Source organism: Choloepus didactylus, chromosome 1 (assembly GCF_015220235.1).
Source record: "Choloepus didactylus isolate mChoDid1 chromosome 1, mChoDid1.pri, whole genome shotgun sequence".
NCBI lineage: Eukaryota > Metazoa > Chordata > Mammalia > Pilosa > Megalonychidae > Choloepus > Choloepus didactylus.
In genome coordinates this window covers 136,253,214-136,274,825 of record NC_051307.1, presented here as the reverse complement: position 1 = coordinate 136,274,825, position 21,612 = coordinate 136,253,214, and the positions used below count along the sequence as shown (strand labels likewise).

General features: G+C 35.0%; 1 protein-coding gene across 1 annotated transcript in view; it reads left to right on the top strand.

Moving 5' to 3' along the window:
* The window catches only part of MLF1 (myeloid leukemia factor 1), a 39,977-nt gene extending 31,528 nt beyond the window's left edge, over nt 1-8,449 (top strand). The window contains exons 5-7 of the mRNA XM_037841910.1: nt 4,816-4,975; nt 6,560-6,698; nt 8,106-8,449. Of these exons, the coding sequence (XP_037697838.1) occupies nt 4,816-4,975; nt 6,560-6,698; nt 8,106-8,211 (405 nt within the window). The 3' untranslated portion in view covers nt 8,212-8,449. The remainder of the gene's footprint in view (nt 1-4,815; nt 4,976-6,559; nt 6,699-8,105) is intronic.
* The last annotated feature ends 13,163 nt before the right edge of the window (nt 8,450-21,612 follow it).

Genomic DNA, 21,612 nt, shown 5'->3' with positions numbered 1-21,612 from the left:
CTGCCCTTCCTCCCTAACCACTCAGACACATGCCCCACATTCAGGGTGGACAGCACCAACACACCCAAACTTGGTGCACCAGTTGGACCCCACAAGAATCAGACCCCCACACACCACAATGACAAAGTTGGGGAGAACTGACTTGAGGGGAATAGGTGACTTGCGGACGCCATCTGCTGGTTAGTTAGAGAAAGTGTACGCCACCAAGCTCTAGATCTGACAAATTAGAAATTAGCCTTTGAATAATTCTACATATCCTAAAAGAACCCTATCAAGTAAAGCAAATGCCAAGAGGCCAAAAACAACAGAAAATTTTAAAGCATATGAGAAAACCAGACAATATGGATAACCCAAACCCAAACACCCAAATCAAAAGATCAGAGGAGACACAGTACTTAGAGCAATTACTCAAAGAACTAAAGACAAACAATGAGAGCATGGCACAGGATATAAAGGACATGAAGAAGACCCTAGAAGAGCGTAAAGAAGAAATTGTAAGAGTAAAGAAAAAAATAGATGATCTTATGGAAATAAAAGAAACTGTTGACCAAATTAAAAAGATTCTGGATACTCATAGTACAACACTAGAGGAAGCTGAACAACAAATCAGCGACCTTAAGGTCCACAGAACAGAAAATGAAAGAACAAAAGAAAGAATGGGGAAAAAATTTGAAAAAATCAAAATGGACCTCAGGGATATGTTAGATAAAATAAAACATCCAAATATAAGAGTCAATGGTGTTCCAGAAGGGGAAGAGAAGGGTAAAGGTCTAGAAAGAGTATTCAAAGAAATTGTTGGGGAAAACTTCCCAAACCTTCTACACAGTATAAATACACAAAGCATAAATGCCTTGCGAACTCCAAATAGAATAAATCCAAATAAACCCACTCCAAGACATATTCTGATCAGACTGTCAAATACTGAAGAGAAGGAGCAAGTTCTGAAAGCAGCAAGAGAAAAGCAACTCACCACATACAAAGGAAACAACATAAGACTAAATAGTGACTATTCATTGGCCACCATGGAGGCGAGAAGGCAGTGGCATGACATAGTTAAAATTCTGAGAGAGAAACATTTCCAACCAAGAATACTTTATCCAGCAAAGCTCTCCTTTAGATTTGAGGGAGAGCTTAAATTTTTCACAAACAAATGCTGAGAGATTTTGCTAATAAAAGACCTGCCCTACTTCAGATACTAAAGGGAGCCTTACCAAGAGAGAAACAAAGAAAGGAGAGAGAGATATAAAGGTTCAGTACTAAAGAGATTCAATATTGGTTCATTAAAGGACAGAGAGAGAGGGAAATAATAAATCTGAGAAACATAAACCAAAAGATAGGATGGCTGATTCAAGAAATGCCTTCACAGTAATAACATTGAATATAAATGGATTAAACTCCTCAGTTAAAAGATACAAATTGGCAGAATGGATCAAAAAATATGAACCATCAATATGTTGCATGCAAGAGACTCATCATAGACACAGGGACACAAAGAAATTGAAAGTGAAAGAATGGAAAAAATATTTCATGCAAGCTACAGCCAAAAGAAAGCAGGAGTAGCAATATTAATCTCAGATAAAATAGACTTTAAGTGCAAGGATGTTAAAAGAGACGAAGAAGGCCAGTACATACTAATAAAAGGGGCAATTCAACAAGAAGAAATAACAATCATAAATGTTTATGCACCCAATCAAGGTGCCACAAAATACATGAGACAAACACTGGCAAAACTAAAGGAAACAATGGATGGTTCCACAATAATTGTGGGAGACTTCAGCACATCACTGTCTCTATAGATAGGTCAACCAGACAGAAAACCAATAAGGAAATTGAAAACCTAAACAATCTGATAAATGAATTGGATTTAACAGACATATATAGAACATTACATCCCAAATCACCAGGATACACATTCTTCTCTAGGGCTCACGGAACTTTCTCCGGAAGAGACCATATGCTGGGACATAAAACAAGCCTCAATAAATTTAATGAAAAATTGGAATTATTCAAAGCATGTTCTCTGACCACAATGGAATACAATTCGAAGTCAATAACCATCAGAGACTTAGAAAATTCACAAACACCTGGAGGTTTAAAATGAGGAGAGATGAAAACATTCTCGGATAATCAGAAGCTGAGGGACTTCATCACCAGTAGATCAGTCCTATGAGAAATGCTAAAGGGAATTGAGCAGGCTGAAAGGAAGGGACACTAAACAATTGACTGAAACCATATGAAGAAATAAAGATTTCCAGTAAAGATCACCTGGTAAATATAAATAAAAATACTACTGTATTTTTGATTTGTAACTCCACTGTTTACTTCCTACAGGATCTAAAATACATAAAGTTTAATGATAAATCAGTGGTTTTGGACTCAATGTAAAATATGTAATTTTTGGCAAGAACTACATAAAGGTGGGGGAATGGAGGAGTATAGGAACATAGTTTATGTGTCCTATTGAAGTTAAGTTGGTATCAAAGAAAACGAGATTGTTATAGATTTAGGATGTTAAATTTAAGCCCCACGGTAAACACAAAGTATCAGAGAATATGATCATAGGGATGAAAAGTAGAGTATGGGTTATGAGAAGTGGGGGGAGGGGCAAGGGGGAGTTAATAAGAAATGAGTGTAGGGTTTCTGTTTGTGGTGAAGGGAAATTTCTAGTAATGGATGCTGGGAAGTTGATGGCATTGCAACATTGTGAATGTGATTAATCCCACTAAATGGAATGCTTGGAAGGGGTTGGAATGGGAACATTTATGCTGTATATATGTTTCCACAATTGAAAAAAAAAAGTCTAAATAGATAATGACAATTAAATGCCATAGATGATCCTGGATGAGATCTAATAGAGGAGAAAAGGTTCAAAAGGACACAATTGGGACATACGAAAAAAAATGAAATATAGAATGTAAGCTTTTTATCAATGTTAAATTTCTTGAATCTCTTGACTACACTTAATGTGATTACATAAATGAATATTCTTGTTCATAGGAAATTTATATGTGAATTATATTATTTGTTCAAGGATGTGTGCAACTTGCTCTCATATGTTCAGAAGACAGAGCAACTGATGATAGATGATAGGGAGGGAGGGAGGGAGGGAAAGAAAGAAATGGTGAAGTGATAAAATATTAAAGTTGGTAGATCTGGGTGTCAGTGGAGGGGGGTTGGGGTAGGCTGGAGTTCTGTGTATGGGGTTTGTATTATTTTTGCAAGTGTCCTGTAAGTTTGAATTTATTTCAAAATAAAAAGTAAAACAAAATTTGATCTGGTGCTGTCGGGGGAAAGCCGCATGTCCCCAAGAAAAGCCTTAAAACTCAACTGTATCTACTAAGTTAATGGCACTTTTTTTGGGTCCCTCCCCCATGAGTGTGTCTTTCCTCAGTGATGTTTTTCACCTTTATATGCTGACAAAATAAAGAGACACTAAAAAAAGTCTTTGTTTCATGAAATAAATGTCGACTTTTAGTTTATATTTTAAGTAAATGAATTTTTAAAATCAGGAAGTATTTCAAGCATACCTATTCCTGCCACCCAGTTTAGTCAGATCATAACATTTTGTAGTTTGCTTCAAGTTATCTTCAAGAAAAAGCATTGCCATTAAAGCTTCAGTGCACTCATCCCAATCCCTTTTCCCTATCTTTCCTTTCCCAGAGATAACCACTTTCCTAAATCTGAAGTTTGTCATTCTCATGCTGCTTCTTACAATTTTAATCCGTATGTATGCATCATAAACAATATAATGGATTATTTTGCAGGTTTCTAAACTCTGCATATGTGGTGTCATATTTTATGTGTCTCTGCAACTTGCTTTTCTCAGTAGTATGCTTCTGAGATTTATTCAAGTTGATAATATATAGCCTTGGTTTCTTTATTTCAACTTCTATATGGTATTCCAATATATTAATATTTCATGATTTTTTAATCCATTTTCCTATTGATAACTATTTAAGAATTTCCAGTATTTCACTTACTTACCTCATACTTACCTTCGTGTGCAAACGTGAGAATTTCTCTAGGGTCTAGGAATGGTATTGCTGGATTGTAGGACACGTTTACTTTCATCTTTACCTAGAAATTGCCAAATTACTGTTCACAATAATTGAAACATTTCTCCACATTCTTATCAGTTATAGTACCAAGATTTATATTTGCCAATATAATGGGTGTGAGGTAATTCATTTTTTAGTTCTTACATATAAAGATGTACCTTTTAATGATGCTCCTGCCATAGTTCGCCTAATTTAACTCAGAGATTTAAATTTTAACTTGCTATAACCGGCATAAAATCTTAAACATAAACAGAATATAATTGTAGATGTCACACAGCAAATCATGTTAATAATCTTTGGCAATCATAAATATTCTAATAATACCACCATAGAGTTGATAGGTGAGAGCCATGAGATTCAAGCCCATTACCTTCACTGCTGAATAATGAATTGTCCTTACAAGAATGCCAGCAAAAACTTCCATCTGTTACATTGTCAAAGACAGGGTTGCAGGCACTAAGTTTTATATAAATGAGTTATTTTATAACTTTATTTGACTACAGTTTGGAGAAAGGTTAAATTGTATTGGTTCCATTTGTCCAAGAGGTTTTAATTTTAAGCAATTCAGGGAATATCAGAGACACAGGACTGCAATTTTACTGCAAGTCAGTTGTGAAACCGAGTACCCATTATTTTTAGAATAGTAGATCTGTGACCTTACTTCTGTAAATAAACAGGCACTCAGGAGTTTGAAATTATATACATTCTACATATATTTAAATTACAACTAAATAATTTTTATTTTTTACTTTTACAGATAAAGGAAACCAGGAGAGCGTTGAGAGATTCTGACCGTGGACTAGAAAAAATGGCTGTTGGTCATCATATCCATGACCGGGCTCATGTCATTAAAAAGTCAAAGAACAGTAGGACTGGAGATGAAGAGGTCAATCAAGAGTTCATCAATATGAATGAAAGTAAGTTATCACAAAAATAGTATTCTTTTTCTTAAACTTAAAATAGGAACTGTACTTGTAAACTTGATTAATATTTAGTGTAGAAACATTTCAAAAGGGTAGTTGTGAGTTTGGTTATGAATAATAGGTGTAGGGAATACCTTGTCAAAGTAATAAAATTGTAGTTTTATCATTTCCTATTAGATGTTTTTTAATAGTGAATTTTAGCATTTATTTTCTTTCTACCTGAAAAATGGAATCCTTCCACTGTTACTTGTAAAACTGTTAATAGGCAAAGCAAATTTTTAAATATTTTTCTGTTTATTGAAGAAATACACTTGAAAGTATAAAAAAAAAGAAAATAAAAATCATCCATAATCCTAACTTAAAATAACTACTATTCATGTTTTAGTCTGTTTCTCCCTGATAGTTCTTCAATGTGTATGTATATGTAAACACACATACTTATTAAAAATTAGTATTTTACTCTCTTATATAGTTTTATATTGGGCATGTTTTAAGTCACCATTATAATTTTGAAGTCACATACTACGCTGTCTTTCAAAAACATGATTCTTAATGGTTATCTAAAAGCTTATCATAAATAGGCCGTAATTTATTTAAAATATTCTGTATTGTTGGACACTTAGGCTTTTGTATAATTGAGACCTTAATTCTGATATATGTTTTAATTTCTGATATATATATGTGTGTGTGTGTGTCTGTGTGTGTGTTAGGTAATGCATTATGTATGTAACAAGTAAATCTTGCAATTTTCTTGAGTTTATATTCATTCTTCAATGCATTTAAACCCTTCCAGTGCCCTAACCTTTCTCCTTATAGTTTTTAAATTATATTTATCTCCTGTTTTCAGAAAGTATTTTGAATAACAGTGTTTTATCATAGGTAAAGGGTTAAAAATTATAGTTAAAATCCTCTTAAGGTTGGAGTTTGATAAAAAAATTATTCTTGTGCAATAAGATGGAAGCCAAAAAATTTAACAAAAGTTAAATTTTAACATTTGTAATTTTATCATATATACAGAGTACTTCACAATAATTGACATTTTGAAGATAAATGTAGTCAAGAAACAAATTATTATAAAGGCAATGCAAAAATACAAGTACTATCATCTGTTTATTGTTTTTATTATTGAAGTCATATTACCCACTTCCTAACAAAAGTTAATCTAGTTGAGAACCTCTTCTAGGAAACAGACAACAGAAATTGTGAGATCGAGTTAGATAGGAAGATAGTGAGGTGAACAGCAAGAGGGAGTGTCAAAGTCCAAGTACACAGGAACAGCCTGGTCACTGTGAGATGACCCAGGAAGAAAGACTTTAAGTCAGTGTAATGGGGTCAAGGGGTCCTTTGGGTAGAATAATAAAATGTCCAGGCAGGTGAGAAAAACCAGATCATCGTAGGAGTAGGAGAGGAACAAACAGGAAAGGAAATGGTAGCGGAGTCAAAAGTTCTTTATATTTAAAGCAGCTTCCTACATGTCCTGAGGTTAGGCTGATGAGAACACCAGGCTAGGATGAAGTATATGGGAAGCAAGCCAGGTAGTGAGAGTTATTTCTTTCCTTTATTTTGATATTAATATAGGTGATGCTCATGCTTTTGATGATGAGTGGCAACATGAGATTTTGAAGTACAGACCTGGGGGACGAGGGCACCGTCTAGAAAACCCTAGGATGCGCAGTGTTGGTCATGAAAATTCAGGATCCTGTGAAATTAAAAGAAGGTAAAAATTAATTCTAAAACAAATGTTTGCTTTTAAGAAATAGAAGAAAAATTTTGTGATTTGACCTCTTACCAGGAAGCTTTGATGAACATACAAGTTGTTTGCACGTTTTGTGAAAGATATAATAATGTTACATTAAATCTGAGTTCTATGCAAATACAAATTTGTATCTAGAAACCAGTAATATTTTGGCATTGTATGATTCATAACTCACTAGCAGACTGCTTCTGCAAATCGTTGGGGGCTAAAATCCTCCTAAGGAGAAATGATACACAATAATGTAATTATTCTTGTGAAACATTTTAATTTTGATATAGATGGAGCCATACATTTCACACCAGGTAAAGATTTGAGTACAGAGGAATGATAGTGGGTAAGGGGAGTATTTGGGAGACTCAAATTTCCTGTGTATTTTGTAAGAATTTTTTGAAAACTTTGGCCTCCTTTGGAATTACCTTTTGAAATAACTGAAAAATAAGTGTGTTGAAACCACAGATTAAAGTTAATATTTTTATGCATTTAGTACATATCTGAAGATTTACAATTTAATTTGGTTCCATGGGGAAAAAATGGAAAACAATACCTAATTCCTTTTGAAACTACACTTGGGAGAGAGAGGCCTCACCAGGCCTTAAAACAGTAATCTGTTCTAGGCTATAAGAGTGGAGGATTGCTGCAGAAGGTGGAAGGCTTCAAAGAACCAGCGGTGGACAAAATGGGTATCAAGTAAATCAGAAGCCCTGTTGCAGAATTTCAAGTGCTAGCATCTTTCATTTTAAAATATTTTAGAAATATAAAGCCCTTTACCTGAAATCTTCTATAGAATGGCTTGGAAACTTGCTCCTGTATTCATTTTAGATATTTGTCTCACATTGAAAAGTTTATTGACTAAAATCTAACAGTGTTGCATTGCGATATGAAATCTGACTCCAGGCTAGAGAAAGCAAGCTCTTTATGGTTGATCTGTAAATCTGTGGTCCTAACAGTAGCATTTTTTTCTAAACTAGCACTGTCCAATAGTACTTTCTGAAGTGATTTTCTGCAATGATGAAAATATTCTATCTGTCCAATGTGGTAGCCATTAGCCACATGTGGCTATTGTATCTCATTGAAATGTGGCTGATGCAACTGAGGAACTGAAGTTTTTATCTTATTTTATTTTAATTATATTTAAATAATGTAGCTAATGGCTACCATATTGGAAAGCATGGCTTAAACCATAAATGGTAAATAGCTATTGTTCTCTTAAATATTCAGTGAGACAGTCTGCTTATGTTTTTCAAAGCTATTGAGGAATTTTTAAGAAAACTCTCCTTAAGCTACAGTGGTTTTAAACATATTTGTATTGACTTGCAAACCATTGACCATTTTAAAGATGACATTAATGTTCATGTATATATTCTTCAGGGAGAGACCTCACCAAAGTCCAGCCATTGAAAGTGGAAGAAGATCCAATGTTTTTGTGGACAAACTCAACATCAAAGGATCTCCTGTCAAAATCAGCAAAAAATAAATCAGCATGCATTTGATTTGTTAGTTTGGGTTGTTTGAACAGAGAAAGTAATGGTGCTGGGTTAATACACATAAGACCAATATCTTGTTTTTAAATCAATACTGTACTTTGCAACTTTCTTCTGATATCTGAATGTTCTTAGAAGTGCTAGCTTTATACCATCCCTACTGTAGAAATAAATCCTTGATTTTCAACAATGTGAATAAATTGTTACTCTATAAAACTCTTTAAACACTAATTTTTGAAGCTCAGATGCTGATTGTGGTTTCTCAGTTATTTTCCTATGGCTATGTTATTCTTTTGTACTTCATCTCAAATGTTATAATGTGTCATGTAGCAAGCTAACTTAAGACTGAAAAAAAAAAAACAAACAAAAGCTATACCAGTGCTGTTTTATGAGAACTTAGGTATTATTCTGTTGAAGAACATGAACAATAATAAGCAAATAGTTCATTTTCAAAGAAAAATATTTTAAATTACTAATGTATATGCGCTTTCTTTTTAAAGTGTCCTTATACAGTGTACTCCTTTTGTTCTATATTACATTTATAACATACATCAAACTTTGCATTAACCTTTCTCTTCAACATCTTAAGATGGCATATATCTACTCTCCTTTCCCACAAACAGGTTAATCTATCTCCAAGGTTAACTTTCTACAGCTAAAGTGTCCTTGGGAGAAACTCTGCTTTGCCTTTTTGTGACATTTAGAAAAATGCATTTGGTTTTCTGCAAACCTGAATGATTGAGTACCTCAAAATTTGTTAGACAGGTGATGTATTTTTGAGTAATGTGCTTAATAATTCAATTGTAACCTTTAATTACATCATTTAAAAATTCACCTGTAGCTTCTTAATTCTAGAATTCAAGCATTCATTTGTTTTTCTGAAAGTTAGGTTTGAAGTTTATAAGAATAAACATTGCTTAAGAATATGTTTCTATCAAGGAAAAAGAGAAGAGAATAGAAAACCCACACTACCATTCTATAATCCTAAGTGTTCTCTTTTTTTAAATTTAGAAGTACATTATACAGCCATGTTTATACTCCTGATTTTCTCTATTGCTATTCATTTCACTAACACATAATTTTAAGTATTACTTCCATGTTTTTAGTTGTAATTAGTGGGAGTAATAGAAATGTCTACTCCATCTTGTCCAGTATCATTATCTCTTGTGTCAAATTCTGCTTTATATATTTAATTGTTGTTATTAGGTATAGATAAGTTTAGAATTGATTTATCTATTTGGTGAATTGAATCATTTATCATTATGTAGAGTCTCCCTTTATTAATACTTTTAGCATAAATATTTTATTATAACATAGTATACAAGCTTTCTTTTGGCTAGTATTTGCCTATTTTCCCCATTCTCTGATTTTCAACCATTTAATGTCTTTTTGGGTATGCCTTTTAGAAACAACATAAAGGTTTTTTTTGTTTTTGTTTTTTTAACCTGGACTGGCAACTTTTGTTTTTTAGCTGGAGAATTTAATCCACTTAACTTTTTTGTGATTACTTACATTTTTGGATATATTTCTCACCAACTTATGTTTTCTATTGATTCTGCCTTTCCTTTTTTTCCCCTTTCTTGCCTTCATTAGGATTGTTTTTCTTTTTTTTTTTTTTTTTCTGTTTCATTTATCTGCTTCAAATTAACCATTTGACATCCATAACTGAGCACAGTCATCAGTTAATCATTTACCTTGTTCCCTAAGAGTACAAGGTCCTTAAAGGATTTTAATTCTGGTCACTCTCTTCCAATTTATATTGTTGTCCATTATTTTAGTTCTAGCAACAAATTGTTTTTTTTAAGGGGGATTTTTTTTTTTTTTTTTTTTTTACAATTAGCAGATTATCTAGAAAGCAGTTTCAGAGACCTGAATATATTTTTACAAACTCTTTAAATAGATTAAAAATTACATCACTTTAAAAAACCATACAATCACACTAAAAAGAAAAATATTTCTGGGGGGAAAAAATCTCCCTCTTTTTGGAGACTTCCAAGAATAAAAACAAAAGGCAGTCCTATGTAATTAACAATAATATACAGATGAAAAACAAGCTTCCACTTCTATTTATTCTATTTTGAAAAAACCCAGCTTATATGTAAATTCATTAGCTCATAAAAGGAGTGAAGATACATTTATTTTAAAAACACCCAACATGCTATATAGTGTGTCTATAGTCTTAAATAGTTTAATTTATAGACTAACTCAGCACTAAAAACCTAGCTTAGGAAGCTGTTGCAAATCCAAATATTCTAAGGATATAGAGAATAAATCCTTTTTTTTTTAAATGGTCAAAGATAGAGCTTACTTTTAAGAAACAGACCTTTTCTTAATACTTCAGTCTCAGATCTTGCTTCACTACCAGAATCAGTGTATTTCCAAGAACTGTTTCTGTTTTTAAAATGATCAACCTTATTATTTAATTACATCTATTGTAGGAAAAATTTAAAGATACAGAAACATACGACAAAATTACTCATTATCCCTCCCTGAAACAACAAGATAGGTATGTCTTGTTTGGTGGAAACATGAAATTAGTACTTTAAAATATATATCCTGTTTTTACTTAACATTATTGAGTAAGCTTTCTTGAAAACAATAAATACCATTTGAAATCCTGAGCTTTAGTTTCATTGGTTGCATCAAAGTAATCGTGTCTGTACCATGATGTAACTACCTCCAAATGTTAGGTATTCAGATTGTTTTAAATTTTTGTTCTTGTAAATAACATCATGGTGAACATTTTTCTTCATACATATCTACTTATATGCATCTCTGATAATTTCTTTTAGATAAATTTTGAAGAGTAGAGTTACCATCTCAAAGGACATGGACATTTTAAACCAATTGATACATTTTGCTAAACTGCTTTTCAGAAAGATTGTACCAATTTGTAGTAACACCATAAATAGTCTCAAGAATGTCCATTTATTCATCTACCTTGCCCTAAGTATAAACTGGATATTACCCCCACCTTTTATTATTGCAGATTTAATAGGAGTAAAGCAGTGTCTCCTTGTTTTAATTTTGCATTTTCCTTTTGATAGTTAGAAGTATGGCTTTTTTTTTTTTTTTTTTTACGTTTATTGCTTATTTGCTTTTCTGTGTTTTTGTAACAGCCCATGTATTAGAGGAGCCTCTAATATATGCAATTTCTTGTCTTATCACAGGTTCTTCCTAAATGAGCAAGGGCATAAAACTGCATGTATTATGTTTTTTCAAGTTAAGCAGGGGTTCCCAAAGTGACTGGCATTAAAGTCTTTCCTGTTGGGTGGCAATATTATTTTAATGTCTTGTAATAAAACAAAACTGGGCCATATTCTTCAGGTCATGGAGAGTTTCTGACCATTCCATGGGCCCTATATGTGATATGATGGTGAAGAGGAAACTTTTGGTCTTACTTGCATTTTCGATCAGGGTCTTCAAGACTGCCCATCAAAATCACATCCTCATGCTCCCTCCAGCAATCATAATCTGTTGCTATGGCAATGCTGGTGTAACAAATTCTAGCCTCCTTAGCAAGAACCATCTCTGGAATTTCGGTCATACAGACAACATCCACTACCTCAATATGGAACAAGAAGTTTTCTGCTCAGCAGCAAAAACAAGGCCCCTCAATTGTGACCATTGGCCCCTTTAAGTGATATCAGAATCTAAGGGAAATGTTCGATTGTATATAGAGGAACAATAAAAGTTTTTAAAAATCCATGGAAGTACACTACACAGTGAACCCTAAGTTAAACCATGGACTTTAATTAGTACAATTATAAAAATATACTATCATCAATTGTAACAAGCTCTACACCAAAGCAAGGTGTTGGTGGTAGGGTGGTATATGGGAATATTTTATGCATTATTGTTTTGTAAACCCACAACTTCTGTAATAAAGGAGGAAAAATTTTCAGCTGATAATGTTGGTTGACTCTAGGGAGAGGAACTGAATAGGAGATGGATTGAAAAGGATTTTTAAAAATATTTTTCAAAATATTTTATTTGGAAATAATTTCCAACTTACAGGAATGTTGCAAACATACAACAAAAATAATACAGAGAACTCCAATATACTCTTACCCAGATACCCAGATTTGTCAACTTTTAACATTTTGCCACATTTGTTTACCTTTTATGAAAGATATCCTTTGTACTTTTTGGATTTTGTACCATGGCGATATACAATTTTTAAAAATAAAATTTAAAGATAAACAATTGAGTATCTCAACAATGACTGATGAACAGTTTTCTGATGAGAGTTTAGAAGTTTGATACGATTACAAATGAAAAATTTAGGAAATCACCAGGAACTTCCCACTTTGGATTCAATAAATCAATAGGTAGAGAAGTCTAAAATGGAAAAGAAAGGGAAAGCAACTAAAATGGTTTGTAATCCTTTGATATTCTCTCTTAACCTTTCCTCTCCATGTTTTACATATTAAAAATAAAGACAGTGGTCATTTAAAAAAAAAAAAAAAAACAAAACCCTAGCTTCTTGGCAGTCTCTGTGAGAACCTCTTTAATTAGGTGGCCAAATGACTCCAAATATGGCACACTCCTCTGGCACAGGAATGACTTCCATCATAGAAGGTCCGAGGTCTTATGGTGGTCCTGTCAATGAACTGATCAATAATGACATCACCAAGCTGAACTATAAGCCATAGGCATAATATGTATAAAATCTTCCTTTACAGCCCAGATATTTGCCAGGGTAGAGGCCATAAGACAGGCCTTGTTGACTACAGAGAGTTTAGTGATGCAGAGCCTCAGCTACTGCCCTCTGAAGTCCATCTCCATTTTTGGTTCAAGGCCAGGCTTCCCACAAGTTGTTCCCAGTCAGTGTTAGCATAGCAAAGATACTAAGGCTGACCCATTACTGGGAGTCTGTTTAGCTGAAGAGCTCCCAGATGGTCTTGCCAAAACTGTAGACTACACAACTGTCTAGGTCGTTGACACCAAACCTACCTTCTAGAATCAAACTTGCATGGTGGTCTGACAGCTCTTTCAGTGTTATCCAAGCCAGCTCCATTTTCTCTCACAGGTGTTCCTCCTAATGAAATTCCTGACCAAAATGTTATCCTGTCTTGTCATCTGCTTCTCAGAGAACCCAGACTAGTGCGGCTTGGTAGTTGACTTATGAAGGCATGAGGAATGCTGCTTCCTATGCCTTGCAAGAAGGACACAGCATTTCGTTTTCCCTCAGAATTAAGGCTTGCCATATGGAGTACCCATGTATTTTTTCAGTTTAAATTTTCTCTAGAATTTCTGGATCATCCAGGCCTGTTCCACCAATTACTCCAATTCAGGGTCATGGTAGCAGCATATGAGTCCATCTGTGTTGGAGGAAGGGGCAGCTCTTTGCCATGCACATGGAGACTGGTCCTGGACAGGAGGCTATGATCAGAGTCCAGTAGAAAGTATGCAAAGAAGTAGAAAGCACCTTCAAAATGCAGCGTGTAAGCAGTGCAGAAACTAAAGGAGAATGTTAGATTGGTTGGTTGTATTCAGATTATTTTAAACACTTTTATACTGTCAGTTTTTTAAAAAAAGATTTACTCATGTGTTTACCAATATTTTTGCTCACCTTTCTTGAATCTCAGACCTTTGATCCAGGATCATCTCTGCCTGCCTAAAGTATATTCTTTGAAAGTCTATTTAGTGAAGCTGTTTTTATAGGTTAAAATGAATCAGTTTTATTTTACATGTCTGAAAATGTTTTTATTTAACCCACTAATGTTGTTGATGAAAAAATATCCCGCCATTAATTGGTACAGAGTTTCTGTTTGGGTTGATAGAAAAGTTTTGGTAATGGATGGTGGTGATGGTAGCAGAACACTGAATGTAACTCACACCATTGAATTACATATTTTAATGTTGTTAAAAGGGGGAAATTTTAGGTTGTATACATGTTACAAGAATAAAAATTAAAAAACATAGGACCATACAACACAATGAACATTAATATAAACTATGAACTACGGTTAATAGTATAATTATGATAATATTGTTTCATCAATTGTAACAAAGTTACCACAACTAATGCAAAGTATTAGTAATAGAGAAAACTGTGTTATCTGCATGTTTTTTCTGTAAACCTTGGTTCATTATGTTTGACACAATACAAAATAAAACTCACTTGCCTTAAATCAGCACCTAAAAGATGGACAAACCCTCATTCAATCAGTAGGAGTCAAGCTAACTTCTTTTTTATGTTTATAAAAATCATTTGCCATCCCTAGAACCCCAAAGGTACTTCTGTTCTTGCAAGTGATCTGGCTTCTTTTGCAGCAGCAAAACTTTGGTGTCCCGAATAAAATGCTGTACTTCTCAAATTTGACTCCTGGTTTGTCTTTTGACAGTGGTTTGTGAATTTGGTTTTTTGATTTTGGTTTTTTTTTTGGGGGGGGGGGGGTTCTTTGGAATTTTATCTATGGAAATTCTTTAAAGGCTGTGTTGAAGTATTTTTCTTTCAGAAGTGTTCTAGTTTGCTAATGCTGCGGAATGCAAAACACCAGAGATGGATTGGCTTTTATATAAAGGGGGTTTATTTGGCTATACAGTTACAGTCTTAAGGCCATAAAGTGTGCAAGGTAACACATCAGTAATCGGGTACCTTCACTGGAGGATGGCAAATGGCGTCCAGAAAACCTCTGTTAGCTGGGAAGGCACGTGGCTGGCGTCTGCTCCAAAGTTCTGGTTTCAAAATGGCTTTCTCCCAGGGCATTCTTCTCTAGCAAGCTTGCTCCTCTTCAAAACGTCACTCACAGCTGCACTGAGTTCCTTCTCTTTGAGTCAGCTCATTTATATGGCTCCACTGATCAAGGCCCACCCTGAATGGGTGGGGCCACACCTCCATGGAAATATCCCATCAGTTATCATCTACAGTTGGGTGGGGTGCATCTCCATGCAAACAACCTAATCCAAACATTCCAACTTAATCCCCACTATTATGTCTGCCCCACAAGATTGCATCAAAGAATATGGGTTTTTCTGGGGGACATAATACATTCAAACCGGCACAAGAGGATATATATTTCTCCCTTTAATTTGGAAGCATTACCCAAGCAATTGGACAACATAGGTAAATTTAAATTCAGATCTCAGCTTGATTTTCTCACCAGCCCAATCCCTTCCTTTTACAGTTGAGGAAACTGACGCCCAGAGAGACTAGGAATAGCCTCTATTAATGTGAACATTTAGCATTATTCACTCAAGCACTCAATAAACACTTAATGATTATGCTATATGCCAGGTAATGTATTGTAGGTGTTGTTCTAGATGCTGGGAATATCATGATGAATAAGACAGACAAGGACAATAGTCTCATGGATGGATTTTAGTCTATAGCAGGAAGAGTGTCCAGAGCTGTCAGATGTCCAGGTGGTCAATTAGGATAAGGAATCAAACTGAAAGAAACAGTCTTTATTCACTTACTGTGACAGTGTAAGCAAGAGACCAAATGAGAAGTGCTGGCTTACCCCGGTTCCATTTTTCCCAACATAGGAATGGCAGGCACTGGGTAAGGGTCAGTCAGATGATTGGCAGCATAGCCAGGAGCACTGAACAAAAAGCTCCTTCTCTTTTATGGACCCAGGTGTTTGGGGGGAGGGAGAGAACAGGGGAATGAAAAAGTTCTGAGTCAGGTTGGTCAAGGGCCCTCTGATAAGGAGGTCTCAGCAGAAGTACTTGAAATGCACTAGCGGTGCACCAAGTCTGCTGCAAGAGGATGGCTTTCCCCCATGAGGTCTGCCAGGCAAAGCCTTTGTAATTGCCTATGGTCAGACAGAATCACATAAAGCATTTTTTTAAAATTCAATTATATTGAGATATATTCACATACCATGCAGTCACACAAAGCATACAATCAGTTGTTCACAGTACCATTATATAGTTGTGCGTTCATCACCAAAATTAATTTTTGAACATTTTCATTACCACACATACAAAAGTAATAAGAATAAAAATTAAGGTGAAAAAGAACAATTAAAGTAAAAAAGAACACTGAGTGCCTTTTTTTTTTTTTTTGCCCCCGTTTTTCTACTCATCCGTCCATACACTGTACAAAGGGGAGTGTGATCCACATGGCTTTTCCAATCACATTGTCACCCCTCATAAGCAACATTGTTATAAAATCATCTTCAAGATTCAAGGGTTCTGGGTTGTAGTTTGATAGTTTCAGGTATTTACTGCTAGCTACTCCAATTCATTAGAACCTAAAAAGGGTTGTCCATATTGTGCATAAGAGTGCCCACCAGAGTGACCTCTCGGCTCCTTTTGGAATCTCTCAGCCACTGAAACTTATTTCATTTCATTTAACATCCCCCTTTTGGTCAAGAAGGTGTTCTCCATCCCGCAATGCTGGGTGTAGATTCCTCCCCAGGAGTCATATTCCACGTTGCCAGGGAGATTTAACCCCCTGAGTATCAGATCCCACATAGGGGGGAGGGCAGTGATTTTGCCCGCCCAGTTGGCTTAGCTAGAGAGAGAGGGCCACATCTGCACAACAAAGAGGCATTCAGGAGGAGGCTCTTAGGCACAATTATAGGGAGGCCTAGCCTCTCCTTTGCAGCAACAGTCTTCCCAAGGGCGAGACCGGTGATAGAGGGCTCAGCCCATCAAAACACCAGTACCCAATGTCTGTGAGCATTCAACACCCCTGCATTCTCCCCCAGCTCCTCAGGGGGGCTCTGCATACTTTTTTGTTGTTGTTGTTGTTTTTAATTAACTATTACCTATATAAAAAAATTTTAAAAAAACTTACAATAAAACATTTCAAACAAACCAAAACAAGGGAATAATAGAAAGACAACTAACCTAATATAACTACTTTACTTCCAACACGTTCCTACTCTACCCTAAGAAAGTAACCTAATACAGCAACATTTCTGTGAACTTGTTCCTACCATACCCACCAGAAATTAACAAACCTTAGTCATTCCTGGGCATTCCCAATGTTAAATTTACCTATGATAACTTATCTGTTCTTACTGGGTTATCGTTCCCCTTTCACTAATTGCTCTCTATTGCTAGGTCCCCTATATTCTACATTATAAACCATTTATTTTACATTTTTCAATGTTCACATTAGTGGTAGCATATAATATTTCTCTTTTTGTGCCTGGCTTATTTCGTTCAGCATTATGTCTTCAAGGTTCATTCATGTTGTCATATGTTTCATGACATCGTTCCTTCTTACTGCCGCATAGTATTCCATTGTGTGTATATAACACATTTTATTTATCTACTCATCTGTCGAAGGACATTTGGGTTGTTTCCATCTCTTGGCAATTGTGAATAATGCTGCTATGAACATTGGCGTGCAGATATCTGTTTGTGTCACTGCTTTCCGATCTTCCGGGTATATACCAAGAAGTGCAATTGCTGGATCAAAGGGTAACTCTATATCTCGTTTTCTAAGGAACTGCCAGACAGTCTTCTAGAGTGGCTGAACCATTATACAGTCCCACCAACAATGAATAAGAGTTCCAACTTCTCCACATCCTCTCCAGCATCTGAAGTTTTCTGTTTGTTTAATGGTAGCCATTCTAATTGGTGTGAGATGGTGTCTCGTTGTGGTCTTAATTTGCATCTCTCTAATAGCTAATGAAGCTGAACATTTTTTCATGTGTTTCTTGACCATTTGTATTTCCCCTTCAGAGACTGCCTCTTCATATTTTTTGCCCATTTTATAACTGGGCTGTCTCTACTATTGTCATTCAGTTGTAGGATTTCTTTATATATGCAAGATATCAGTCTTTTGTCAGATACGTGGTTTCCAAAAATTTTTTCCCATTGAATTGGCTGCCTCTTCACCTTTTTGACAAATTCCTTTGAGGTACACAAACTTCTAAGTTTGAGGAGTTCCCATTCATCTATTTTTTCCTTCGCTGCTTGTGCTCTGGGGATAAGGTCTAGGAAGTGACCTCCTAATACAAAGTCTTGAAGATGTTTCCTTGCATTATCTTCTAAGAGTTTAATGGTACTGTCTTTCATATTGAGGTCTTTGATCCATTTTGAGTTAATTTTTGTGTAGGGTGTGAGGTAGGGGTCTTCTTTCATTCTTTTGGATATGGATATCCAACTCTCCCAGCCCCATTTGTTGAAAAGACTGTTATGTCCCAGTTCATTGGCTTTTGCGGTCTTATCAAAGATCAGTCAGCCATAGATCTGGGGGTCTATCCGAATTCTCAATTTGATTGCATTGATCAATATATCTATCTTTGTGCCAGTACCATGCTGTTTTGACTATTGTGGCTTTACAGTAAGCTTCAAAGTCAGGGAGTAAGTCCTCCCACTTCATTTTTCTTTTTTAGAGTGCTTTTAGCAATTCAAGGCATCTTTGCTTTCCAAATAAATTTGATAACTACCTTTTCCAAGTCTGCAAAGTAGGTTGTTGGAATTCTGATTGGGATTGCATTGAATCTGTAGATGAGTTTGGGTAGAACTGACAACTTAATGACATTTAGCCTTCCTATCCATGAACATGGAATATTTTTCCATCTTTTAAGATTCCTTTCTATTTCTTTTAGTAGAGTTATGTAGTTTTCTTTGTATAGGTCTTTTACATCTTTGGTTAAGTTTATTCCTAGGTACTTGATTTTTTTAGTTGCTATTGAAAATGGTATCTTTTTCTTGAGTGTCTCTTCACTTTGTTCATGTCTAGCATATAGAAACATTACTGACTTATGTGCATTAATCTTGTATCCTGCTACTTTGCTAAATTTATTAGCTCTAGTAGCTGTATTGTCGATTTCTCAGGGTTTTCCAGATACAAGATCATATCATCTGCAAATAATGACAGTTTTACTTCTTCCTTCCCAATTTGGATGCCTTTTATTTCTTTGTCTTGCTGGATTGACCTGGCTAGCACTTCTAGCACAATGTTGAATAACAGTGGTGATAGTGGGCATCCTTGTCTCATTCCTGATCTTAGAGGGAAGGTTTTCAGTCTCTCGCCATTGAGTATTATGCTGGTGTGAGTTTTTCATATATGCTGTTTATCATATTGAGGAAGTCTCCTTCAATTCCTACCTTTTGAAGTGTTGGATTTTGTCTAATGCTTTTTCAGCATCTATTGAGATGATCATTTGATTTTTCTCTTTTGATTTGTTAATGTGTTATAAAACATTGATTGATTTTCTTATGTTGAACCATCCTTGCATGCCTGGAACGAACCCCACTTGGTCATGGTGTATGACTTTTTAAATGTGTCTTTGGATTCAATTTACAAGTATTTTGTTGAGAATTTTTGCATCTATATTCATTAGGGAGATTGGCCTGTAGTTTTCCTTTTTTGTAGCATCTTTGCCTGGTTTTGGTATTAGATTAATGTTAGCTTCATAAAAAGTGCTAGGTAGTGTTCCATTTTCTTCAATGTTTTGAAAGAGTTTAAGGAAGATTGGTATCAGTTCCTTTTGGAAAGTGTGGTAGAATTCCCCTGTGAAGCCATCTTGCCCTGGGCATTTATTTGTGTTTGATGACTGATTGGATCTCTTTGCTTGTGATTGGTTGGTTGAGGTCTTCTATTTCTTCTCTGGTCAGTCTAGGTTGTTTATATGTTTCCAGTAAATTGTCCATTTCCTCTACATTATCCAGTTTGTTGCCAAACAGTTGTTCACAGTATCCTCTTATAATTTTTTTAATTTCTTTGGGATCTGCAGCAATGTCACCTTTCTCATTCATTATTTTGTTTATATGGGTCTTCTCTCTTTTTTATTTTGTCAGTCTAGCTAGGGGCTTGTCAATCTTGTGGATATTCTCAGAGAACCAAGTTTTGGTGTTATTTATTCTCTCTGTTGTTTTTTTTTTGTTCTTTATGTCATTTATTTCTGCTTTAATCCTTGTTATTTCTTTTCTTCTACTTGGTTTAGGATTGGTTTGCTGTTCATTTTCCAGCTTCTTCAGTTGCTCCATTAGTTCTTTGATTTTAGCTCTTTATTCCTTTTTGATGTATGCATTTAATGCTATAAATTTCCACCTCAGTACCACTTTTGCTGCATCCCATAGGTTTTGAAATGTTGTGTTCTCATTTTCATTTGTCTCTATATATTTAGCAATTTCTCTTGCTATTTCTTCTTTAACCCACTGATTGTTTAGGAGGGTGTTGTTTAACCTCCAGGTATTTGTGAATTTTCTAAGTCCCTGATGGCTATTGACTTCTAATTGTAAGCCATTGTGGTCAGAGAATGTGCTTTGAATAATTTCAATTTTTCATTAAATTTATTGAGGCTTGTTTTATGTCCCAGCATATGATCTATTCTGGAGAAAGTTCCATGAGCCCTGGAGAAGAATGTGTATCCTGGTGATTTGGGATGTGATGTTCTACATATGTCCATTAAATCAAATTCATTTATCAGATTGTTTAGGTTTTCAATTTCCTTATTGGTCTTCTGTCTGGTTGATCTATCTATAGGAGAGAGTGATGTGTTGAAGTCTCCCACAATTATTATGGAAACATCCATTGCTTTCTTTAGTTTTGCCAGTGTTTGTCTAATGTATTTTGTGGCACCTTAATTGAGTGCGTAAACATTTATGATTGTTATTTCTTCTTGTTGAATTGCCCCTTTTATTAGTATGTAGTGGCCTTCTTTGTCTCTCATAACATCCTTACATTTAAGTCTATTTTATCTGAGATTAGTATTGCTACTCCAGTTTTCTTTCGGTTGTGACTTGCATGAAATATTTTTTCCATCCTTTCATTTTCAATTTCTTTTTGTCTCTGTGTCTAAGATGAGTCTTTTGTATGCAACATATTGATGGTTCATATTTTTTGATCCATTCTGCCAATCTATATCTTTTAATTGGGGAGTTTAATCCATTTACATTCAACATTATTACTGTGAACTTGAATCAGCCATCCTATCCTTTGGTTTATGCTTGTTAGATATATTTTTTCCCTCTCTCTCTTAATGTCCTTTAATGTACCCATACTGAATCTGTTTAGTACTAAACCTTCCTCCAGCTCTCTCTCTCCTTTCTTTGTTTCTCTGTCAGTAGGGCTCCTTTAGTATCTGAAGTAGGGCAGGTCTCTTGTTAGCAAATTCTCTCAGCATTTGTTTGTCTGTGAAAAATTTAAGCTCTCCCTCAAATTTGAAGGAGAGCCTTGCTGGATAAAGAATTCTTGGTTGGCAATTTTCCTCTCTCAGTGTTTTAAATATGTCACGCCACTGCCTTCTCACCTCCATGGTGGCTGCTGAGTAGTCACTATTTAGTCTTATGCTCTTTGCTTTGTAAGTGGTGAATTGCTTTTCTCTTGATGCTTTCAGTACTTGCTCCTTCTCTTCAGTATTTGAGAATTGATTAGAATATGTCTTGGAGTGGGTTTATTTGGATTTATTCTATTTGGAGTTCTCTGGGCATTTATGATTTGTGTTTTTATGTTGTTTAGAAGGTTGGGAAGTTTT